The sequence below is a fragment of the Serinus canaria genome, chromosome 2, assembly GCF_022539315.1.
Source record: "Serinus canaria isolate serCan28SL12 chromosome 2, serCan2020, whole genome shotgun sequence".
Classification (NCBI taxonomy): domain Eukaryota; kingdom Metazoa; phylum Chordata; class Aves; order Passeriformes; family Fringillidae; genus Serinus; species Serinus canaria.
The window spans coordinates 7,619,043-7,644,691 of NC_066315.1; the positions used below are offsets into that span (position 1 = coordinate 7,619,043).

The following is a 25,649-nucleotide window of genomic DNA, read 5'->3' on the forward strand; positions in this document are numbered from 1 at the left end:
TTCAAGGCTGTGCAAGTCTTTAGGCTGTGCAAAATTTCTTGTCCCTGGTTGGCAGGGGCTGCCCCTCGGGCACCGTTCTGATTGAAAGGAGCTCAGCTCTGTCAGGGGTGATGATTGGCCTCATCAAGTATTAATGATGGCAAACTAGATTGTTTCCAGCACAGCTGAATGCCATGTCAGCAAATATTCATTAGAAAATGAAGGATGCAGTGTGATATTTTTAACATTTCCCTCTGTGCTGGGCTCCTTCCCCAAAGAGAATTCCTGCTCCTGGTTGGAGATGGGAGCCCCCAAAGCAGCAGCAATGGGCAGCTGTCCATTCCTTTCCTGGATGGAAAAGGGATGGACAGCTCTCTTCACCTTCCAAAGTGATAGAGGTCAGCATTAAATCGACCCTCTGTGTCTCTGTGGGGCAGTAGATATGCAAAGGGGCAACTATTTTGTTTTCCCCTCCCCACTTTTCTCTTCATTCTAGGGGTGCATTTATTTCTAGGGGTGTCCTGTCTTCTTTTGCAGACTAAAGCAGTAGCAGGTGTCTTGCAGGTGAGATTTTTATTCCAAGTGGGATCTGTCCCATGGTGTAAGGGGAGCACAGCTCCCAGACATACCTGTGCTGCATCCTACCCTGCCAGACCCTTGCACTGACCCAGCAGGAATGCAAACAGGAATTGAGAGTACTCAGCACCTTCAGGGATCCAGCATTGTGGTAATCTCCTCCTCCAGCATAATCTTCACAGCTGAACCACTGGTAATGTGCTTGCTATTCATCTGTTGTAGCATTTAAATTGTAATTATTAGTGCCATATTCTTTAGGGTGATCAGCCCAAAGCTGCAGTGCAAGAGTGTGACCTTGAGTTTTCCTACAGACAATGGAAATTAGTTGATGATGGACAACAGTAATTGCTTGGATGACAGTGCACCTCTGGAGCTGCATCACCACAATACATCACTGAGGCCAGGAGCTTAGCAGGACTCAGGAAAAAAAAAAAAAGGGAATTAACAAAATGCAAACAAGATGTTGAAATGTGCTAAAAATGGGACAGAGGATAATACAGAGGGTAATTATAATGTAATTATATAATTGTATAAGTAAGCACTGTGGTTTCACTGGGAATGTTGCATGCAGGGCTGGGCTCAGAGGTGTCTGATGAGTATATTTAGAGGCTCAAGTAAATCTTACTGACTGGAGAATTCTTAAACAGGGGTGTTATTTAGGTTTGGAAAGGAGACCACAAGGAGGACATCAAAGGTGTCCTGCCAGTAATCCTCAATTTTGGAGCCCTTTTCTCTCACAGTAGAAGAGGATGAAGGAAGGGAATTAATAAACAGAATATCAGGACATCTTTTCCCCTTTCCTCACATGCAAATGGCCATGGTCATTGATGAACAGATGCACAAGAAGCTACAGAGAGGAAGAAACCAGGGTAGCAGAAACCAGAGCCACAAGATTCCCCACCAAGACTCATTAAATAATTGTCCTTACCTGCCCCCAAATATTTCCCTGTGTCTCCTGAAGTCCTGCTGCAAAGCATGATCCAGGGAAGAGAAAATAAAAGCTTCTGAACAAGCAATAAGTGACACATTTCTAATATTTGAGTTCAAGTTGAACACACAGATGTTATTTTCACACATGGAACTTGTTGCTACAAAAGGAGATGAGAGATTAATTCTCACAGGCTTGGGGAGAATATGGAAACATATCAAAATTAAGAGTACTGCTGTTGTTTTGATTAGCAGCAGCACCTTTTAGGGGAGATAGTCAAGCTCCACAACCTAAATTAAAATTTAAGTATAGGGGATAAAGATAAAAGCTAAACTGGAGACACAGAATCCTTCCTGGTTTTTTACACTTCCTGGAATTAATTATGTTTTCTGCACATTGAACTCACCCATTTGTATTTCTAGTCAGGTCTTCTGTGTGCTCCTGTGTTTACATGAACAAAAAGCATTCACAATCATCAGCATAAAGATTAGAAATATATAAAAAGAGCTTTTGGAAGGAATACTAATAACAGAAAATTTGTGCCTTTGAGCAGGTTTGTGAAAGTATTTTTGTAGTTTAATCTGGCTGATTCTGGCTGTCATAATACAAGCTGTATTAAACTGATCATTAACTTATCCAATGTAATGTGTTTTTGTGCTTTTGATCTTGCTTGCTGCTGCAAATATGTCCTTCATTCAGCAATGGCCTCACATATAAGGTGGCTGCACTTGCAGGCTCCAATTTTATTACATTTGCCAGACTGATGCACTCAGGCCATTTAATATCACTTTATCACAGAGAGCAACAGCACAACTAACTACAAAACCACAAAAAGCCTTTAAATTTTACATACTGGAAACTACTTAAAATTCACTTTTAACCAGGGGGTCTTCTTCAAGCTGAGAAGAAAATGTAAAATGTACAATTTCATTACCCTGCCTTAAACTTCTATTTTTCCTTTAGAGTTCCACGAGCTAAATCAGCCCCACCAAAACCCTCTTCACTTGCTCTTCTTTCTTTTTTTTTTTTTTCATGGAACTTGAAAATGGGTAATATTTCCATGATTTTTCCATTCTGTGGTTTTACTGCTGGGACAATATTGTTTCTGTTACGGCTTGTGAGCAGTACTTTGTTCTTAAACAGATCTGATGCATGAAATGATGATGTTCCTGTGCTTTCTCAGGCTCTCATGTTATTAGAGCTAAATACTGTCAAGTCTGCTAAATGTTTAGGTGAATGAGCTGCTCTACTGTCAGACCTGAATGTGCAAGAAGTATTAATCCATACTAAAAAGAAAAATATATCAGCATTTAAAATAAAGAAAAAGGGTGCTGGCATTTTAAAAGGAAATGTATTTCCAGGCCTCTTTTTCTCTCTCCTGGGTTTTGCACTTTGTGTTAATGAAGTCAATCTTTCCCCTTTCTTCAGGAAGGCCAGAAATTGATTTTTTTTCTTATTTTTTAATGGAATCTGGGCTTCTCACATGCCTCACTGTGTGAGGACTTTAAAGAAATCTCCACACACGAGTCTTTCCTGAAGATTTAGTTGCACCTTCTGGCAACCTCTCCAAACATGCTTGTCTGAACTATCCTTTATCATAAATACTTCCCCTCTTTGCAGATGTATTTTAGTCCTGAGTAAGGGATCGATTGCTGAAGGGAATCCTGGAAAAATCAGGCTGGTGCAATTCCTTAGTGCCTGACTGAGGAATCATTAGGGTTTGCTGTGCCTCACATCACCCCAGCACTGATGGAGCTTCCATAGTGGAGAAAGCAATTATTGCCAGTTTGCCTTGTAAATGTTGAAAGGCATCTGCTGTTCCTCTGGGGTGCCTGGAGAAATGGAAATTGATGCTGATAATAAACATAATTATAAAGAAGGTTACTGCAAAGGCTCCTGATCTGTAAGGGAAAAGTGACATTTTGAGGGCTGTGCTATGGATATAATGAGAATAGATATTGGCTTTTAAACCATTATACTGAGGCAGGGATGGATGTTTGATAAAGTCTCACTCATTATGAGACACTATATTGCAAAAAGTTTGTGTTGTATCAAAGCCCATGGTGGCACAAGGGTTTAGATTAGAAATTCTTTATTCCTGTATCTCATTTGCAAACCTCTGGATCTGGGTTTTCATTGGGATTGGTTGTTTTTTTTTTAATGCAGAAAGGAAAGGTGTCAAAGACCTTCCCTTTGCAGACTCTCCTAACTCCAGTAAGGTTCAAGCCTGGCCTGTCCAGACCATCACCAGGGACCTGCTGGTTTCCAAAGACAAAGAAAAGTGAATGTCTGGGTTTGGTGCAAAGGCTCTGGCTTGATGTGCCTGCACAATCTAATCTTGAAAACAGCAATGTCAAAGAGGAACAGGATAAGAACAGATTCCATAACATTTGTGTTACCTGATAGTTAGACTGAGGTCACAAAATACCAGCTTTTAAATCAGAGACAGCTTGGTGCAAATGCCAGTGATAAAAGAGTCAAGCAAATAATATTAAAGAGTCAAGAAAATAATATTAAATAATTACTGTGAAGTAAAAGGACTATTTTGAAGTTGTAATTGAGTTTGATGTGTCAAGATTATGATACTGGTAGCAGTTCATGGCTCATCCAATGTTATTATTGCAGAATCAATGTTTTCATTTAATGTTTTCTGGATTGTGGATGTCATCTGTGGTGCTTAATTGAATAAAACACAAGACCCACTTGGAATAGATGCAAAGTACTAAATTTCTCAGAGGAAGAATGTTTTCACTTTGTTTAACCCAAAGCATTAGTTTATTTGCAAATATAATTGATACTGGCTTGAAGAGCATTTCTGGAGTACATTAAGCAGGACAGCCATAACAACAGTATTAGATTTATGGCAGATGAGTGTAAATAGTGCAGTATTAACTGTAATGGATTCTGGGCTATAAATACACCACCACATCCCACTGGGTAGGATCAGGAGTCTTATTCATGAATGACTCTTTAGATGTGCATTGTGTGAAGGGAAAAAGGCCCTGGACTTTGAATTACCTCTTTATACTTAGCCCAAAGTTGCACATTTTGGTAATTCTGAGCTGCAGTGTAAATACCAGGTCCCAGCCCCCAGCAAGGTTGTGGTCTTGGTGTCCAAGCCCAGCACTGAAAGTGGAAACTGAACACTGAGTTTGGTGGAGGTTCCATCAAACCTCACCTGCCAATGAGCATCACCTGTGCAGGGAACTGCACCTTTTAAATCCTTGCTCAACCCAAACTCAGGTGTAACATCACCAAAAGCTACTGAATGTGAACCATCCAATCTTTGTGTATGCAGGAAGGGTACAGAGATGCAATGCTGCACACATGGAAAGAGTCTTCTGCAGGGTGCCTCAGAAGTGAGGGCTGGAAAAAGAAACTTCTGTCCTGTGTGGAGAGAGAAAGTCACTGATAGTAAAGCAGTCTCTCAGGAGCAGGCAGCAGTGTGCTGTGCAGGTGGCAGGCAGAATGCTCTTGCTGGGACTGTAAGGTATTTTCTGCAGGGTCAGTTGTTCTGTTGTAAACTCCTCATGCCAAAGCACAGGGAACACCCAGCTGTGCAGCTCCTTGGTGCTGTTGGAATCCAAATACTGTATAAAAAGAAAAAGGTTCTTTTTCATTTAGAAAGTTTTCATTTTCATTACAATGATCTTACATGGTGGTTGTATTGACTGCATACAACCATACCAGAGGACTGTTCATGAAGAGATGCTTTTTTTGGTTTTGTCTTCAGCACAGAAAAAATGGGTGTTCATTTTTCCTGTTGGCATTGCATTTTCTCTGACTATGTAAGGAGGCTTCAAAATTGATGTGCCTTGCACTTAAAGCCAGTCTGGGCCACTTCACAGAGGCAGAGTAACATCAAGGAGCTTCAGTGTCTGGGAGAAGACGATGTACAGGATTTTGCCAGGGTGGAAGCTCTATCAGACTTCTTTGCAATCAATTATCTCTGATTATAGAAATTTAAACCTCATTTATGGGGCAAAATCTGATGAATATACTTAAGTTTCTGTATTCAAAAAATAATTAATCCCAAACAAATTAACTACCCCTTTTCCTTATGGAAGGAGAGTCAGAGAGTGAAGAGATGTTCTGGTATCACGTTCTACAATTCCCTGTGAGCTCTGCTCTTTCACCAAAGGCCTACCTGCATCCTAAAGGGCTTATTCTACCATCTGTGTTTGCATAAACTTCTGTTAACAAACCATATTGTTATTGGGGAGAAAATGAAATCTTTAGAGCAGGTTTCTCTGAGGCAGCTGTCTGAATCCTCTGTGTGGCTGGAGAATGTGTTTGTATCAAGGAATGTGAGACTGCAGAGTTTATTTAACAGTGAGATAGAAAAGGGTTCATTTTATTACAATTCATGCCATCCTAATGGACCACTTGATAAGAAAGTATTAAGATGTAGTGCTGGGTGGACTGTAAGTGAATATTTATTTGCCTTCTACCACTACCACAAAGCTGAACCAACAATCTCAGGCTGGCACTCAATGGTTGAGATGAACTGTTTAATCAGGTCTGTGGCATCCTGCTGCCAATATTATCTGAAGTGAAATCAGTTGAAAGAAAATGCCAATTGAAAGCATCCTTGCAAGACTGGATCTGCTATTTTTGTAGCTTTTAATCACATGCAGCCTGTCTCTGGCATCTATGAAGGAGGGCAAAAGTTGGAAATAGATTTATCTATTTTGGAAAGCTTGTCTCTTCATTTCTGGACATAATTAAAAGCCTGATCTGTTGCTTAGAGTTTTCCCATGTACTTTGACTTTTCTTTGACTGCTGGAAGGGGCAAAGTGATAAGCAGGTACTTCTGAAGAATGATGTCTGTTAAAGCTTTGTGCAACAGTTTCCCTTTCATGCTGAGTTCAGACACATTGCCCATCAATCTCTTCATTTTCTGCTCATATTAATCCTCTCAGAGGAACTACTGCTTGTTCTGGTGTCACCAAACTGCAACTCAAGGTGAGAATTAGTTCACTTGGTGCTCTGGATTGCTCCATAAGGCAGATAGAATTATTTATTTATTTATTTATTTATTTATTTATTTATTTATTATTTATTTATTTATTTTAAAGCTGGCCAACTTCTATTTCTATTATTTCAGGCTCTTGCAGATTAAGCCTCTAAACATCCCATCCTGCAGTCACTTCCCACACCAGTTGAAGTCTTGATCTACAGAGATGAACAATAGAAATGAAAAGACTGCTGATTCCATGAATAAATATAAGCCCTAAGCTGGCTTATTATCCCTGGAAAATCTGTCCAAAAAGATGTCTTTGGGTAATATTTGCAATAAAAGGCTGATAGTGTTCTCAGGACTGATGAAATCTGCCCCTACTTGTTTCAAAAATTCTGATTTGCTCAAGAGAGAATGCAGTGATGGGTGATGCAACTTTCTTCTAGCATAAGTTCATGTATGAATGTGAAACTTTGTGAGTTTTCCAAAGGTAACCCATTGCAGATACTCCACAGGCAGAGCTGGGCACTGACCCAGGGCTTTTCAGGACACACTGTTTACAGCAAAGCCTGATCTGAGCACATGGCATTGGTCTCCTGCTGCCCATCCTGGTGGGTTCTCAGTGCTCCTGCATCTCCTCTTGTAACCAGGGCAGGATAACAGCAAGCTGGAAGAGGAGTGGGCTCAGTTTTTGTCTCTGTGTGTATGGGGTTTCGGCGTTTGTCTCTGCTCCCACACACGCTTAGGATGGTTCTTGCACTCTGGGCCTCAAAAGATGAGTCTGGACTCCAGGTTTTTTCGGTCTTCAGAATTGTTTATTGTTTCTTATCTACAAAGTCCCTTCTCTGCCTGATCTGGATCTGACCAGCACGGCAGCCAAAGGCACTCTGACCACCACCAAGGTGGTTGCATCTCTTATAACAAAAACTACGAATATCATATTTACTTTTTATCCCCAATACCTATCACCCTCATCACCAAGTGCACCCTCACCCCAGACCAATCCCCAAGTGCCAACACCACAACAGAAGATGGACGACAAGAAGAAGAAAGAAGAGTCTTGTGACATGCCCTGATTCCTCCATCTTGTCTCCACAACCCCCCTGTACCCAAACCCCAAAATCTGTGCTTCGCCCTGTAATTATGTCTTCCCTTCACCATTCACACCCGAGTGATTCCCACAGGTTCCATCTCCTCATACATTGCCCAGAGCCCTGCTGTCCCCTGGAAGATGTATAGGATATATAGATGTTACGCATCTCTTCTTCATTAATTTTCTTGTGCTAGAGGTAGATCAAATAAATACATGAGAACAGGACTTCCTCACCACACTACTTGAATTATTTATTCTATTTAGGTTTCTGTTTGGGCAGTTATGTACTGCATGTGTTTGTACATCATGCTGTAAGGTTTCCACTTTCTTTACTCTGTCATCTGGCTACAAGTGAGCTGGGAATCTGCTTTGGTGCAGTGTCCTCAGAGCAGAAGAGTACCTCTCTGAGGCAGTTAAAACAGTGACACAGTACTAGCAGGCTTGTGAAAATGAAAGCTCTCATAGGTGGTACAAGTGGCACATCAAAACTGTTGCTCAGTCTTAAAAAGCATGGAGCAAGGCATTGTTCTGGTTTCTGTTTTCTTCATCCCAGCAGAAGCTACTCTTGAGGTTACAGTAGTAACAAGGCAATTCTGTTCTCCTTTACCTATTTTAGCAAGCACACACTTGTACCTCTCCACTGGGGTTCTGAATAGACCTTTCCAGTTCCCCATTTTCCATAAATTGCATTTCCACTTACCATTGCTTTCAACATACCAGTAACAGTTTTGTGTGTCCTCTGGGATAATTACATGTAGTGTGCAAGTCCAGAAAGGTGAATACAGGGTGGGTACTGAGGCACACAGGGGGAAATTGAGTGAGGTGAAATGAATCTGTGCATTCCTTATTTTATCTGCTCAGTGGAGTTCTGCCCAAGTGTTGTTTGCTGCCTCTTCCTTCCACTTTCAGACTTGAGAACAGAAATCTGAAAACATTGTGGGTTTGCCTTCTCCAAAAATAAAGACATGAAGCAGACAGGAAGGGCTTTGGGTCCCTTTGTGCCTCTTTCAGAGAAGACAAGTGTTGGCAGTGTTTTTATTGTTCAGACTCTTAAGGAGGTTATTTTAGGTTGGAGGAAAATCTTATCTACCACGGAGCTAGCAGGAATGCAGCAACATATGCTTACCACAGCAGATTTAATCCCAAGAAGTCTAGAAATACTTGGTAAAAACCACACCAGCTAACAAATCCTCACAGCCATCATAGCCCCCAGCAGAAACTGAGGGCAGTGGTCACCACAACCCATCCAGCTCCTGTGAGCCTGTTGGGGAGGCACTGAACACCAGGGAAAACACCAGTGCAGGTGGCAGAGGTGACATCTTTGCACCTCCTGGTGCTGTTTGGGAATAGCTGAGAGAAGTTCTGAGGCTAACATGGTGTTCAGTGGGTCACCCCTCCTCAGGGCCCAGTGGTCACACCCTCTGCTACAGGTGATGGCAGTCCTGAGGAGATCCTCTCCAAATGGCCAAAGGTGGGCTCAGCCTGCCCAGCCTGCAGGATCCACATGTTTTATGGTCAGAAACTGAGGTGGTTTGGTCTTTATGCCTCCATCACCTGTGAGACTTCAGAGATTGTCATGGTACAACTTTCAAGTATGAGACACCTTTAAGATGAATGTTTGTTTTTCTCAGCCATTTAACACTGGCATTATTTTGCATAGCCTCACTATGAAAAGTGTATGGTTCATGTTGTGAGTTCAAGTATTTTTTGATTGGTTTTTTTTTGGTTAAAGCTGATATAAAAGTAAATGAAAAATAACAACCATTGTGATGAAAAGTGTACTTCATAAAACAAATGCTTAAAAAGCCACTTGCTCCAGCTGCAGCTTTTATGTACAAGGATCTCTCAGGCAATGTATGTGCTTACATAAGAAGTCTTTCACAACATTTACATTTAAACCAGTCATCATCTTATATGCAGATCATTTATTCATCCCATAAATCACTTTGGAGCTAAAAATGAAGATGAGGCTCTCTCTTTTCCAAGCGGTAGGCTGCTAAACAGCCTAATGTGTTTGCAGATGTTGTGAACATGGGGATTCTCTGCTTGATTCTCAGTGATTTGGGGGTATTTTCTCCTCCCTGGTGGTGTCTTTTACATTTTCTCACCTGGATATTTCACTTCCAAAATACATGTTGTGGTTATTCAGAGAGAGGAAGGAAGGAAGTGGCGGAAGGAAGGAAGGAAGTGGCGGAAGGAAGGAAGGAAGTGGCGGAAGGAAGGAAGTGGCGGAAGGAAGTGGCGGAAGGAAGTGGCGGAAGGAAGTGGCGGAAGGAAGGAAGGAAGGAAGGAAGGAAGGAAGGAAGGAAGGAAGGAAGGAAGGAAGGAAGGAAGGAAGGAAGGAAGGAAGGAAGGAAGGAAGGAAGGAAGGAAGGAAGGAAGTGGCGGAAGGAAGGAAGTGGCGGAAGGAAGGAAGTGGCGGAAGGAGGAAGGAGGAAGGAGGAAGGAAGGAAGGAAGGAAGGAAGGAAGGAAGGAAGGAAGGAAGGAAGGAAGTAAGCTTAAGGACGGACGGAAGTAAGGAAGGAAGGAAGGAAGGAAGGAAGTGTCGGAAGGAAGGAAGTTGGCGGAAGGAAGGAAGTGGCGGAAGGAAGGAAGGAAGTGGCGGAAGGAAGTGGCGGAAGGAAGGAAGTGGCGGAAGGAAGGAAGTGGCGGAAGGAAGTGGCGGAAGGAAGTGGCGGAAGGAAGTGGCGGAAGGAAGTGGCGGAAGGAAGTGCGGAAGGAAGGAAGGAAGGAAGGAAGGAAGGAAGGAAGGAAGGAAGGAAGGAAGGAAGGAAGGAAGGAAGGAAGGAAGGAAGGAAGGAGGAAGGAAGGAAGGAAGGAAGGAAGGAAGGAAGGAAGGAAGGAAGGAAGGAAGGAAGGAAGGAAGGAAGGGGAAAAAAGAGCTGAGAAATAAATTCTTCCACTCCTAAAACAACAGTTTAAAAGAAGACATACTGAGTCAATAAGGAAGGAATTCAGATGCTACCTAGAAATAACCAGGAGCTATGGGGGGGAAATGTCAGTGAATATTGATCCCTAAGAGCACAGGGAGCAGGAACACTGAGCCAGACTGTGAGGAAGTAAACTTTGAAAAAGCAATTTGGAGACCATTCACAGCTGGCACTGAAGGTGGGGCCTCAGAAGTCTCTCTCACATGGATAAACAAGTGAGAAAGAGGCAGCTGTTGCAGTGCAGCTGCCAAGGTTACACCAGCAGGAGCAGGCAGAGGGGCAGAGAAAAGCCAGCAGCCGGGTCTGTATTCCTTGCAGGGATAACACAGAGTCAAACAATTGTGGCACTGCTCATCCCCTGCCTTTGAGACTGGAATGATGTATGAAAATATATACAAAATAACCCCACAGTGGATTCAAAGTAATGTTTTTGAACAGTTAACTAATTCAATAGAAAATCTGACTGCCACACTTGATCTTTAGGGTAGGCAAACCAAAGTGGGTGCAGAATCCTGAAGTGAGAAGAGCACAAGTACCTGCCTGCTGTGCTCCCCAGAGACACACTCCAATCCAGGCAGGAAAGTGCTATGCAAAAGAGCTCTAGCTGTGCATGAAAGAGCAGACTTCTTCACAGCTTGCATGCCTGTGTTGTTTTATTTGTTTACCATGAACTGTGGGGTCCTGGAACTCGGAGTGGCAGCGAGAAATGGGAAGCAGCAGAATACAGTGCTTCAAATCAACCTATTATAATAATTTTAAACCACCTTCCCCTGCTCAAGATTAAAAAAAAAAAAAAAAATAGAAAAAAAAGCAACTTAGTGAGGCTTTGTTGATGGGCAAATAGTAACAACACCACAGGACTTTTATGCAGACACACAAGTTGTTCTTGCAATGCCCATTGTCCCTGTGTCCCCTGCTGCCACACACCTGCTGTCTCAGAAAGCAGGAGTTCTCCTACTTGTGGGAACATTTTGAAGTGTATCCCCTGCAGGAACAGATATTCATGCAAATGACTAATTAATGGCATTGAGTGAATAAACGGGATTTGATCTGTTAAATGAAAATAGCACACCAGATTGCTTTCTTAATGATTTTGGTCATGCTTTCTTAATGACTTTGGTCATGCGTAATGGAAATGTGATGTATTTTTAACTGTAACTATATTCATAATCTGTTATTGCCTCTAGTCCTTTCACAGAACCTTTGAAATCTGGAAAGTCATTTGACTGGATCCCCAAGACAGAGAGGTCCTCAATGGAGCCTCTGAAAATTCCTCTGGACACAGAGACTCTCCCATGAGTGACCCTTGGTAGGACCAACATGCTGGACACAACCAGAGGGGGGCAACAGTAGCAGGGCTGATGCAAGATAAAGCTAATTAGTGCATATCCTTAAAGGCCAAAGATTTTCCTTTCTTTTATAATAAAATTAGTTTTGGGATGTCCATTGACAACTGAGAAATCTTGCCAAAGCTAGGGATTAACTTGGAACAAGGCTAAAATGTTTTTTTGGTCTTCTAATAGGAGCTATTGTGACAAGCAGTGCTGGGGATGGTGTGTAGGCAATAGAGATGCTCTGCAGCCTTTGTAGGAGTAGGGCTGATGTCAGCTGATCTCCCACTAAGTGTTTCCAATTCCTAATTCCAACTGGGGATGTTGCTGTGCAATAATGTGATATTAGTGTTGTCACATTCTTGGAGAGGGGCAGGGCACAAACTGTGCTTTCTGAACAAAACAAAATTAAATTCTCCCTCTACAAAGCTCATTCAGATGAGCACAGAACAGAAATCTCCAGAATGAACAGCCAGAATGTCTGCCTGCTTCTGAAGCATCTTAAGCACAAACTCCTGTAAAAAGAGCTTCTACCCATGCAGCCCTCATGGGTTTACAGCTTTCTGTTCTTTGGCATCTTCTGTATGAGGAGCCCTTGACCTCCAGAGGGATCTGCAGAGAAGGCACAGCCCCCTCTGACTCACTGCATCTGAGCCATGCAGGTCCAGAAGGGGAGGGGCTGTGCCATTCTTTTTTGTGTGGGTGAGATGTTGGCACTGGGACTGAGTAGCACCAGCATGCCCTGGCACATCTTGGTACCATGGACATCTTTATTTTTATGGACCTTTCTTTTTTGTTCCTCTTTGAATTTCTCTATGAAAATGGGAACGGTGGTGCAATAAGACACCAAAGGTGTTTTATCAGTCGCGGAGATTGAGTGGATTTACCTTTTCTGGAGGATGCTGCTGGTCTTAGAAGAGGATTGTTCAGGGAGACCTTGAACATCAACATTGCTCCATCAGGAGCTGCCAGCCTTGTGTCCCCACCCTGCTTCCTCCACACCTTGGACAGCAGCACCAACACACACTGAGCAGTGTTCCCCTTGCATCCTGGGGGCCAGTATTGACTTCCAATGTCTGAATGCTAAAATCCATGGCTGTAACATTTTTAAAGATTTATCTCATCTTTCTCATAGTGGATGCCTGTGCTGGCAGGCTGCCTCTCTTCCTGAGTTGTCTTTAAAATGTTTATTCCCTATATAACTGTCCTAAAAACCTGTAGCCCTTACACCTTTTCCTTTGTAACATACCTCTGAGTGGATTTTTCTCTTGCCATGGCTTCCCTGGGCATTGTGTCCTTCATGAACTGACAGCAAATCAGCCAAACCAGTGGGAACACCCAGCAAGTGTGAAGCTCAGAGGGGCTGGATGTATAAAACCACATTGTGTGGTGTGTTCTGCTGGAGGTAACACATTACTGCACCCCAAATACTAATGGGGTGCAGTATTGTAATGGTGCTAATGGCTTAGACCCACCCCCCCCCAAAATTTCAGATGTGTAGCTCTCCATGGGATATAGTCATTATCTGGAGAAAGGAGTACATTAACAGAGTGATCAAATGTGTGGTTAATCAAATAGAATTAATTTCTACTCACTTTGCCCACTGGCTTCAACTTCCTTGCTGTGGCAATGAAAGGGAATAAATAACCCAGTGTGGTACAGCTAAAGCCCCAGGTTTCAATGGAGCAGAAGGAATAACTGTACCTGCTGCAGGCTTATCACTGCTCTTAGTCTCTGCTCCCTGGAACAGATGTGTGCAGCTGCAGGGCTCACTGTGAGCTTAGGCTGCTGGTGAGTCTGGCCTTTGTAACACACAGGGAGCAGGAATGCTCTGCACTGACTCCTGAGAGCCCATTGCTGCTTCCCATAGAGGAGCTGCTCTGTATCCAGGCACCTCTACTGCCAGGGAAGGGCAGAATCAAGGATGGCCTTGCACCCTGATCTGCTAAAAAATGTTTGGGAGCAGACACAAACTGCTCCTTTTGCTATCAAGTGTTGCTGTGCTTTAGCTCCTAAGAGTTCACAAGTCTTTGTGGTGATGGCAGTTTGAGCTTTTGTCCCACCTTATCCTCCAGATCCACTGGAACATTAATTCCTCTTTGCAGTGTTCAAGGTTTTCAACAATCTTTGAGCAGGAAGAAGCTTTGTGGTGACTTTGTGAACTCCAAGGAGAATTTTAAGAATGATCCCAGACCACAATCTTGTTCCTGCCAGTCTCAGGAGAATGAAGCACTTTCCTTCTAACAGAAAAATGCTCCAGGACATGTGTGACTAATTTGTTACAAGGTAATTAAAAATTATCTGTATTACTGCAGTGCTGCATGATTTTGTTGAAACAAGCACTCTGGGTGAAGATGAGTTGAGAAGCTGGAGCAGCTCCTTTCACTTGTTGCTGGCTCCTCTCCTGATGGGAGGGAGTTGGCTCTGTCCTGCTGTGGTGCCTGAGGAGGTGATTGTTGTCAAGGCTGGGGATGGCAATCATGTCATTGTAGCTGGCATGAACGTGCATTTGGTTAATGAGGAGAGCTGTGTGTGCTCAGAGTGGGCTCCTGAGCTGTCCCAGTGGTGGCACAGTGCAGACCACATGGGTTGCTGATGATGGAGATGCAGTTTGTGTGGTCAGGGGGTGAGTCTGGAGACTGACACCTTCCCATGGCATGGGCAGGGAGTGGAGACAAAAACTTTCAGGTGTGAGTAGTAGAGGTTGAACAGCCTGTTGTATATTTGACCCTGGCAGGGAGGAACAACCTGCTCCCTGTATCCTTGTGATCAGCTGGGATGCTCTGGGGAGGGATGGATGGGAAGGTTGTACTCCCAGGGTCCTTGTCTGCCCGTGCCTCCTGCCATGCCCCAGATGGGGCTGTCTGGGACCATCCTTCTGCCTGCTGGCTCTGGCAGCTGCAGATTCTTGTCCTTTCATAGGGGTGTGCTAATCCCTCATCAGTGATGACTCAGCCAAGCAATGGCTTTGGTACCCTAACACTGCTCAGAGGTCAGGGGGGACAGCCTCACCCTGCTGATGTGTGAGGAGGTCGTTGTCTGCCTGTGACTAATAAGCACTTTGAATGGCAGTGGCCACTGCTCCTCCTCCAGTGTCTCCCCAGGAGGTGTATGACAACCTCAGAACCCCTTTGATTGAGGCAGGAGGGTGACAGAGAGCTTGAGGATGTCACTGCCCCTGCTGCCACATCCTCAGGCAGTGAGCAGCTGGTGGCCACCTGGGGGGATGGGACAGCCTGCCCTGGTCAGGGGTGACAAGGAGGCACAGCCAGGCAGGGAGATCAAGGCATTTCAGAAACACTGGGGTGGCTGTGCCAAGCACTGGGAGATGCAGTCAGAACAGCAGCCTCCTAATGCATCCTGTAATGAGGCTCAGCCACATGCATTTGCATAGCTAACTGCTGGACTAATTAGCACAATTAACTTCTGTGTCCAACAACAAGCTTAGTGGGAAAAAAAATCTACATTGTAAGGGAGAGTGGCCTTTTCCAGAACAGTTAAAACTGTGTCTTAAATTGTTTACTGTGAAAGAATTGATTCTGCAGGGGGAGGGCATGTGGTGCAATTAAGTTTAGGGATTGCCAGTGTAGGTACTGAGGGGTCAGGGACACAGTGAATGGCCCATATTTTAAAAAGGGATCTGTTTTGCAGAAATTTCCAGCATGTACAGCTGGAACGACAAAAAATCCCACAACCAAAAAAAAAACCAAAAAACCACAAAACAAAACAAAACAAAACAAAACCAACACACCAATTCCAAACACAGTTTTGTTTCATTTGAATTCCTCTTGGAAAGAAAAATAGCAGAAGTGGGGAGTAAAGGAAGCCTTCATTACCACTCACAACAGGTAGAAAAGTAGACCAAGCCAATTGGAAAATTCAAACTGATCCACTTATATAAAACCTTGAAAACAATTCTGTTCTGATGGCTGGGGAAAAATGTATGAAAAATAACCTCACAGTAAACATTTAGAAAATACTGTGACTTAAACTATGGGGACTAAAGGGGTGGAATTGCAATGTAAGCTAGGACTGTGTCAAAGTATAATTCAGCAAGAAATCAACACAGGCTGTTAGATTTGAATGCAAATTATTGTTTCTTGTTAGAGAGGTGCTATTCACTTATTTTTTAAATGAGCTGTTGCCTGGATTGTGGCACCAGGGAAAAAGCAAGGTTGTCCAGTTTACTACCAGCACAATTCTGTGTTGCAGATCCTTTATGTCTTGGTTCCTATGAACTCTTGGGAATGTCATGGTGAAAATGCAGAAACAGTTAGGGAGTCTGAGTGGTGCCTTGCAAATATCTTTAGGGAAACTTGGCTTGGCCTTGGTCTGCTCCTGAAACAAGGATCAAAACTACCCCAGGTGTAAGGAGACATTGACTGCAGTGGTGTTGGTGAATGTGACCTTGTATAATAAATCCGTGCTGTAAAAATGGGGAACAAATGAGGCATCATCACTTCCCTGTCAGATAAACACTGTGATGTTCCCTTTCCTTAGCAGGCTCAGCCGAGATCCCAGTACCACGTGAGTGAGAGAACATTGAGCTTTACACAGCGCTACAGCCCTGAGCACAGCTCTGGGCCCCATCCTGGCTGTGCTGGGTAGGAGGTGAAGGAGGGAGGGGCAGCAAACGTGGCATTTTCGTGTCAGCAAGTGTTGGGGTGAGTGAGGGCTGGCATCAGTCCCGAGCAAATACCGAACTATGCTGCTCGGAGTTTTGTCCGCCCATGCGAGGGCTCCATCCCGGAGCGTGGCTCTGGCTCTGTGCCCCGTGTTCGGCACAGCCCGTGTCACCCCGTGCTGACAGCCAGGTGGGCGAGCGGGCTCGGGAGGCTCCTTTGACAGCTCTGATGTGTCGGAGAGATCTCTGCTGTGGCAGAGAAGCTGCAGGGAGCGAGCTGCAGCAGGCATCGCGTGCCCGTGTGTCACCCTGCAACGTGACCTACATGGCAGCTGCCACAGCAGACACGCACGGTGGCCCCCGTCACATCGGGGACATGGAGGGGGCTGGGGGAGGCTGGGGGCCACGTTTCACCTTTCGGCACTGAGGGAGGGGCAGCTCCCCGGAGCGTCGGTCCCATCGCTGCGACCCCTGGCAGCGCGCTGCATCCTCGGAAGCCGCGCTGGCCGTGGGGCAGAGCCTGCCTTTGGCACGGCTCTGCTGGGCAGGGGCTGCCTTTGGCACGGCTCTGCTGGGCAGGGGCTGCCCTTGGCACGGCTCTGCTGGGCAGGGGCTGCCCTTGGCACGGCTCTGCTTCAGAGCCGGGCACTGACGGAGCCTCCGCAAGTTGAGAGAAGACGAGAGCGCGCCTGCCAGAAACTCCGCGGGTGCGCGGCCCCACGGGGATGCGGGATGGGGCAGCGGCCCCGCGGGGATGCGGGATGGGGCAGCGGCCCCTCGGGGATGCGGGATGGGGCAGCGGCCCCGCGGGGATGCGGGATGGGGCAGCGGCCCCGCGGGGATGCGGGATGGGGCAGCGGCCCCTCGGTGATGCGGGATGGGGCAGCGGCCCCTCGGTGATGCGGGATGGGGCAGCGGCCCCTCGGGGATGAGGGATGGGGCAGCGGCCCCTCGGGGATGCAGAAGGGGCAGCGGCCCCGCTCGCCGCCGCTCCAGGAGGGGGATGGAGCAGTGCCGACCGCGCACAGCCCGGCGAGCCGCACCGCCAGCCCAGGCAGCCCGGTGCATGCGCAAGGAGCGGGCGGCCGCCGTGGAGGTGGGGAGGGAGCGAGGACCACATCGCTGCCTCCGGCTCCGAGCTGCCAGTTGCTGGTTGCCAAGCAGTTATCATTGTTTCTGTGACGATTGCAGAGGCTGTTGCTAATTGAAGAAGCCCCCACAGCATCCTTCTCTCTGCTCCTGCTTCTGCTTTTATTTTAGAGGCTCAAGGGGGAAGACAGCCAGACTAGTGCTTTTTTACATTGCATTTTTATTTATTTCTTTTTGTGGGGGTGGGAAATTTCTCAGCTGGTGATTAAGTGATGGACTAGTTACTCATCCGTATCCCTTTAGTCTTTGTGTGTGTGTGTGTGTGTGTGCGTGTATGTCTGAACACACAGACAAGCTTACACACACACACACACAGAGTACAATCCTGTTTGCCACTGCAGTGGGCACAAATAGGTGAGCATGACTACAGCCAAGGAGCAAAATGCATCAGGGAAACAAGCCCAACAGCAAGACCAGGTAATGCTTATTTTCCTCAATTTCAAACAGATACAGATTTGCAATGTGTAGCTTTGTGTTTCTCGTATGATGGTTATAATTTTTTTAAAAAAAATCTTTTTGGTGTGTGTTCTTAAAATTGTCAACTGAGTCACCAGCCAGTGGCAGGAGGGAAGTGCTGTGTAGCTGGGTTCAAGGTCTGCTTTCTCGGTGTGTGTGGAGACTTGGGGGGAAAGCTGAAATTGTGCTAATTTCAACAGCCTGCACCTCTTGCTGAAGGCGATAGAGGTTTGTTCTGTAACTTGTTCTTTACATCTGTGCTGGGAGGGGGAGTATGTTGGGATGGAGGCCCTTTCTCACTGGAAGAAGGGGGCAAGGGTATTTAAAAGCCCCTCTGCAGATAGATATAAAATTGCAAAAGTCGTGTTCAGCTTCTGACTTTGTCATGCACTTTCAGTGAATTTTTCTTGCCTGGCATTGTCTTGGAGGGACACTTCTAGGTCCAGCATGTGCCCAGGCTGTGCACGAGCAACAGGGATGGCAGGGGGGGCAAAAAGCAGCTGCAAGCAGGCAAAACTCCTACTGGCTTTGGGGAAAATTGCTGTGCCCACAGCATATCTGAACTCGGGTAATTTATTTCTCTTGGTAGGGGCTTTATGTGTTTCTGGAGAGGTAGAAAGTTAAAGATTTCATTTTCTCTGTCAAGCCTGTATTTTGGAGGATATTCCTCTCTGCCTGCACTTACCAGGATGGAATGAAGTAAAACTTTCCCTGTCTAAAAAGCAGCGGGTGGCAGTAAAAAAGGGCTATATCCTCAGCTGTAAAGGATGGGGAGAATTAAAGAAGTGGTGGCATAAGGGAAAGTCTGGCTGCGATCTCGGAGCTCCAGCTGAGGCTGGTGAAGGTTGCTGGGCTCTGGGGGCACTTGGCAGATCAACATCTCCCTTCTCATCCCCACCTTCCCCTCCCCGTGCCTGGAGCACCGCGGTGGAGCCCAAACCCTCCAGTTCTGCAATTGTTCCTCATTTCCTTAAGACATTGGAAGTTCTCCACTTTAATCTTTGGTTAGGACAGCACAGGAGGATAATTTAAACAGATCTCTCAGGTCACAAATTAATTCTTAAAATAGTTCTTCCTGGAGTGATAGACTGAGAGCCTAACGTACTGTTTTCCTTTTTTTTTTTTCTTGGTACAGTATTTTAAGGAAGGAGAGAGCATGGGAAGACAATAAACACCACAAATAGCATCATATAATCTGCATTTTCAGGGTGACATTTACCAATGACCAAAACAGGCAGGCTCAATGGTTCAGAGAAAACAAGAAGAAAACAACTTTGGTATTTGGGGTTAAAAAACTATGCCTTCATCTAACCCTGCAGGTGTTGGACTTTTCTTGTCTCTTCAATGCTTTTGGAATATATATTTTTGTCACTGTTTGCTGCAGGTTAAAATGAGTCTACCTGTGTTTCTGGGAGGCAGGGGTTTATAAGTGCCTTTTCTGAACAAAGGCTATGGGGCTGTCCCTTCCCCTTCCTTAAAGCTGTGTAAAAGTGTTGAGTTTTGTAAGTCAAGAAGTATATGCTGCATTTTTATATAGCAGGGGTGGTTTTGTTTCAAGTAGTTTTACCTGTCTAATGCCATTTTGCTGTTGGCATGCCATGTCTTTGCTACTTTGGTCTTCCTACATGAAGTGCCAAATGCTCAGAATAGGTCTTTAGTATATGCAGAATCTTGATTGAGTATATTCCATAACTGGCTGAATTGCAATTATACCCAAATAGTACACTTAAATATTCTGGAAGTACGTGCTCTCTCAGCTCTGCCCTAGTGTGAGCATGAAATAGAAATATCAAGAATATATAAATATCAATCATATTGATGAATATTAATGTCTGAGTCTGTGAGCAACTTTGCTCACTGCCATCATTTCTTTTATTGTTTTCACAATACATTATTAGTAAAATGGCTTGACAGCGGGGGGCTGAATCCAATCTCTGTCTATTGATTTGAGTGCACTTTTATCTTCCAACACCAAAAGTAGATCTAAACCCTTACTGTTCATAACTGAAAAAAGGCTCTATTCAAATTCTATTTCTAGCTGAAATTCTATTTCCAGGCTTATGCATATCAAGAATTACTGAGCTTTTTTTCCTTGCTTAAGAGTGATCAAGAAACTGAAAAATGTAGCTTGGAGAAAAATTGAAGGCAAAGTGATGGTCTGGCTGTAGAGGACTGAGTCTTTTTCAGTAGCAGCTGCTGCTGTCGTAAGAGATTCTGTCCATCCCTTTTCTGTGTTCTTTGCTGTGACATTCCCTGGATCCAGAGGCAAGCAAGTGTCACAGTTGCCTTAAATCTGTGCTGTGTCCTACCATACTAACCCAAACAGAAGCTGGCCATGAAAAGATACTGCAGGAACAGGGTGGGGAAAGTTTTAAAACATCTGCAGAATCTTTGCAGGCATAAATTTAAAAATCTACTTTAGACTCGTGTGTCTATATGCAAATGAAGTCGTGTTCTGTCTTGAGATTTACAAAAATGATAATAATTAGAAAATGATTGGGATGTGGAGATAAGCAAAGCACTACTTTAGCTGCTGAGGGCAGGCAATCCCTTTCTTCTTCAGGTAATTAAAAATGTTTCTATGCAATTCCTTTCTGATAAGCAATGCTGCTCACCTCCATGCCAGTTAAACTGCTCAGAATTCCAGTCATTTATCTCCTTGCTTATCTGTCTCATGGGTCTGAACTCGAAGTCTTTTGGACATCATGTACAGAGAACATTCTGTTAGTGATAAGTAATGCTGTCTGTTACTGTCAAGTTGTGATTGCTTGATCAAGATGTGAGCAGGACGTGGTTGCCTCTGTGCACTTGGCTGCTCCTGAGGCAGCTGTGGCTTCTTGTTCCAAGGGCTGGAGTTGGACACAGTGCAGTGCACCATTAACACAGCTGCTTCCTGCTCAGCCCAGGGCTCAGCAGTGCGTGGCAAAGACACTGATAGACTCAGGATCTGGCTCAAGAGGACTGGAGAATCTTGTCCTCCCCCTTGGGGTTTGTTAGCTGGATGTGTGGATATGCCATTAAAACACTTTTCCATTAAAAAGGGGAAGAAAATAGCAACAGCAGGTCAAGTACTCTGACAACTCTTTTAGCTATTTATACAGGCTGAAGATCTCTGTGTTTTAACATAAGCCTGTAAATTTGTTATCTTAGTTTAGCCCAATTCTTGCTACTTTTAATGGCCTTTGGGAATGCAAATAGCTCTGCAGTCATATATAAAGATAAGGAGGCTGATTTTTTAATGAAAATGTGGTAACAGGCATAATGCTAAAAATGAGTCTTTTAAATATTTTAAAAAGTGACTCAGCATATCAAGTATAACAGGATCACAGATTCTCAAAGAACAATTTTTATAAAACATATTTAAAGGGTTGATTGGTTAATTGGGTATTTGAACACTGAGGATAAGGATTGTTCTCATTTCTTTTGCTGTGCAGAGAAGAACTGTCAAGGGCTTATGGGGAGCAAGATCCTGTTCTGAAATGTGCTCGTGTCCTAGACAAGGTTGTTAATGACTGCATGGAATCCATGTAAAAGACCAAAAAATAAGTGAGGAGATAAAATAGCTTGAGGGCTGCCTTATTGAAGTGGGCTCCGTGGAGGAGTGGAATCAGATCAATAGAACAGTTCTGCCTATTAGCTGTCATTAAGGTAATCAATTCTGAATTTTACAGAACAGCTGGAATTCCAAATAAGAGGTGTGGTGTCTTCAAGTGGAAAGAGAACACATTTTACTTGGAAAACATAGGCCAGACTCAAGAATAAAATGATGGAAAGATTAATATTTCATGCTGCTAATGTTCCCCTGCCACTCTGCTTCACAGAAATAGCCTGTAGTATCTTGAAGAGTGAGTACAGTTGGAGTATCTAATATACTATGCTGAAATGTGCCTCTACTTGTGTAACTTTATCCAAATAAGTAGCTAAGTGTGCACTTCAGCTACATTATGCAGAGATTCCTCCTGTATTGTTTTAATTCAGGCAATTCTGGGATTCCTGTACCAGGGGATGCCAATTCCTGTGTGCCCTGCTGTCTTCCTGCAAGGTGGCAAATGTTCTCTGTCATTGTGAGCTGAGTCCTGTGCTGTTAATTCATTCCCAGAGTAGATTAAACTAAAAAATATGGGTGTGCTCACATTGGGAAGTGGTGTGTACCACCCTGTGAAAGTCAGAGAGATGATACTGAGGTCCCAAATACATTTTTTTGATTGGGGCATTATTTCAAACAAATTCCAGACTTGTGTGCATGTTCTTTAGTAGCTGTTCAGCATCTTCTCTCTAAGCATCATCTGAAATGAAGCCACTTTCTATACTCTGAGTCTACTAGAAATGTGAGTGAGAGCGTGGTAGCTGTGTACAACTGAGAGATCTGGTCAGTAGTGCAGTTCTGAAAGGATCAAAAGAACTAAAAGTCAAACAAATATAACTTCATGTGAGCTACATTCCTGTATCCAAAGATATTCTTGTATACATTTTTTTTTTCCTCTGAGGTGTGACTTAAAATATTTCCAGATCTTCTCTGCTCACTTGGCTGCTGTCCAGAAAATCACTGCCCCTGGGTACCAAATGTCTTGGTTGGTTCTACATGCTTTGCATGAAAGAATGCAACAATCCTGATTCTCTGTGACAACAAAGCCTCCCTACAGCTCATGAGCAATACAAATTATGTCCAAAGAGTGCAAGATCCCTTCCCATTGTAAACAGGCAGTTCTGTACAGTGGTGAATTATAAGTTGTGAATTTTATCTCTTTGAAGCAGGGAAGGGACTTTGCCCTTTTATTTGTCAATATATTTCTGCTGTATGCTAGATCACAAAGAGCCACTGCTGAACCCTCTCTCTTTTCTAGCAAGGTTTGAAGTTCCACATTTTAACTGAATGTTTGTAAGCAGATTGAGCTGTGAATTCACAAGAAAGCTCTGATTCACAGAGCCATTGTCTGGCACAGTCAGAGTCCCCAGTGCAGCATCCCAGTGGCACAGAATCCCTGCAGAGGAATGGAACAGCACCATGGAATAGCTCTGAGGTGCCCAGATCCAGCTCTGGGCTGAAAGGAGCCTGGCCTGGAGCTGTTGAACAGGTGGGAGTGAGTCTCCTGGGAGATGAGCTAATTTAGTGTGTTATCTCAGTGACTTGTGACAGCAGAGCTCCTACATTCCTGGCTGGAGCTGAAAACTGTCACATCCCAAAGGTGAGGCCCTGCTTGTGAGAATCCCTCATTCTCCTTGCAATATTCTGGCTCAGGTTATTACAGCTGTGCAGAAATCAGGGGCAATGCCCACTTTGGGGAGGTGTCTGCCAAAGAGAAGGGAAAAAGGAGAAAGCTCTGATTTGCATAGAAAACAATAGATTTATTTAGTTTTAATGGAACTATTTAGTATTTGCCATTTGAGGGCGTAATTTTTTAAAAAAATAAAATTATTCACATGAAAGAATTCTTTTTCTTTCTTGATAACAACTCTTTAAATTACATGTCTTATCTTAGACCCAACACAGGCTTTCTCCAGGAATCACAGAGAACATTTTTCCATTCTCTTAATGGTACCTGATCTATTCCTCAAGAGATTAAATTTCTGTAATAGCACTCCCTAGAACACTGTATGGAATTGCATCAAACTGGCAGTCTTTTCTAGCTGTTAGTTTGCCACAAGGAATGCAGTCAGCTAAGAAATGGGGAGGGGGAGACAGAGGTGGAAAAGAACTTGTTTGGTGTAAAACTGGAGTCTCAAAACAAGAGACTGCAGAGAAGCCTTTTCAGTATCCAGTGCTGAAGTGGAAATGCTTCTGGAAGGCCTCTGGAAAGCCACAGCCTCTGAAGTTCATACATTTCTGCAAGATGCTGCTTAAGCTTGTGTAAATTTTACCTGCTCTTTATACCTTGACCAAGTGGGATGTGCTGTGCCACTGTCCTTGGAGCTGCTCCCTCCATTCCTGGCAGAGGTGACTTGTATTGCATTCTTTCCCATTAATTCTTTTTTTTTTTTTTTTTTTTTTTTCTTTTCCTGTTGGATAAGGGCAGAATAATCTGCCTCTGAAGTTCACTGTTTATCTGGGGTCACGGGGGTGTGTTTGAATACCACAAGACTCTTACAGAATTTGATGTGTCATTGCAGTTGTGGTCCATTAGCAGTGCTGTGCATTGCTACAGGCATTTCATGAACAGTGGTTGCACCTGCTTTCAGTTCTTTAATGCTGCTTCCTTGTGATCTTTATCAGGCATTAAGTTGTGGTGAATCATGGTCACTTTGGATGATGTGAGAGGAGACAGCACTTTTAAAATGATGTAGAGTACAGTAATGTCTATTTTTTAACACAGTATATTCTGCATATTTTACATTCACCTTTTTTGATATTTTGTCTGGGTTTTTTTTTTCCTTTCATCTTTTCTTTCACCTTTCTGTTCTGCCCACTCTGATCCTTAAGTGGGATTTAAGTAAATGAAATAGAATCAGAGAAAGGAGAGTGCCAGAAGCACTGGACCAGGAAATCTGTGCACACTCTCCTTCAAAGTGCAGATGTGAAGAACTAACTGTGAGAGGGGTGCAGCAAGTTTGAAACCTTTGTTAAACATAAATTTGGAGAGGGACCTGTATTTGAAACCAGTGAAGGGGGCCTAGAATGGAAAGACAAGTCAATATGAATTTCTGATTTAATGACAAATTTTGAGTGGGATTATTGGTTGGCTTTGAATGACAATTCAGTGGTGGAGTATGGAAGTTGGTCCTTCCTGTGTGCAGACATCCACTGTGGCTTTGAGCAAGAGTGTTGGGTGCTTAGTGGCAGTCAGCAGTTTCTCTTCTGCTGAGATGGTCCATGTTGCCTAAAACTGGGGGGGGATGGAATATCTGGGAGTCTCCTGAGGACAGCCATGTGAAATATGGAGTTCTGAGATACCATAGTAACTCAGGCTGCACAAGTGCCTGAGATAACAGGGAGATGCATTTCTTGATGTTTGGAGAATGTAGGGAAAGGGTCACAGGAGAAAACCTGAAAGTTAAAACTCATTCTGAAGGTTTAGATATGAATGAGAATTTCAGCAGAAAAATATCAAGATAAAGGTAAATGCTATCAGGACTTGAGACAGTTATGAGCAAACTTGCAAATGAGAGAGAGATAATGCACAGAATTGCATGATTTTAAGATTTTGGGAACTTGAAGCAATTTTATACTTAAAGGTAAGATGGAGATGCACCTTTCAGCTCTCCATTGCATCATACAGGGATCTTTTCCAAGAAGGAGTAATTAATATTTTTTTCAGAAGAATTACTGCAGTATAATTGGGAGCCAGAGAAGTTAAATGGAAATGGAAATGGGGGAATGGTGACCCAAGGATATGTGTGGTCATAGGTTAAACCAAAACCTTTCAGAAATGGAAGCCAGAAGCTGAAGTTTGGTGCTGGGCAGGCTGATGGAGAGCATCTTCCTGAAAGTCAGGATGAGGGGGTGAGCCAAGGCTGGAGCCCAGGGTCTGGTGTGTGTAGAGACAAAGCCCTGAAAAAAATTGTGGAAGGTGTTGGAAGCTCTGAAGTGTGATGGTAGTGGAGAGGACATGGCCACTTCCCACCTCCTTTAGTGAAAGTCCTTCACTATACAACATCCTTTACTATATAAAATTTAGGAAACTGCT

At 44.1% G+C, this 25,649-nt stretch overlaps 1 protein-coding gene across 2 annotated transcripts in view; it reads left to right on the top strand.

Annotated features, from left to right (window-relative positions):
- DPP6 (dipeptidyl peptidase like 6) overlaps positions 1–25,649 on the top strand; it is a 405,874-nt gene that overhangs the window by 137,221 nt on the left and 243,004 nt on the right. The window contains exon 1 of one of the 2 annotated variants that reach the window (XM_009085802.4): positions 17,497–17,988. The exons of the other annotated variant lie outside the window; for it this stretch is intronic. Coding sequence (XP_009084050.1) covers positions 17,932–17,988 — 57 coding nt within the window. The 5' untranslated portion in view covers positions 17,497–17,931. Of the gene's footprint in view, positions 1–17,496; positions 17,989–25,649 lie in introns of those variants that run through there. 2 annotated transcript variants of the gene reach the window in all.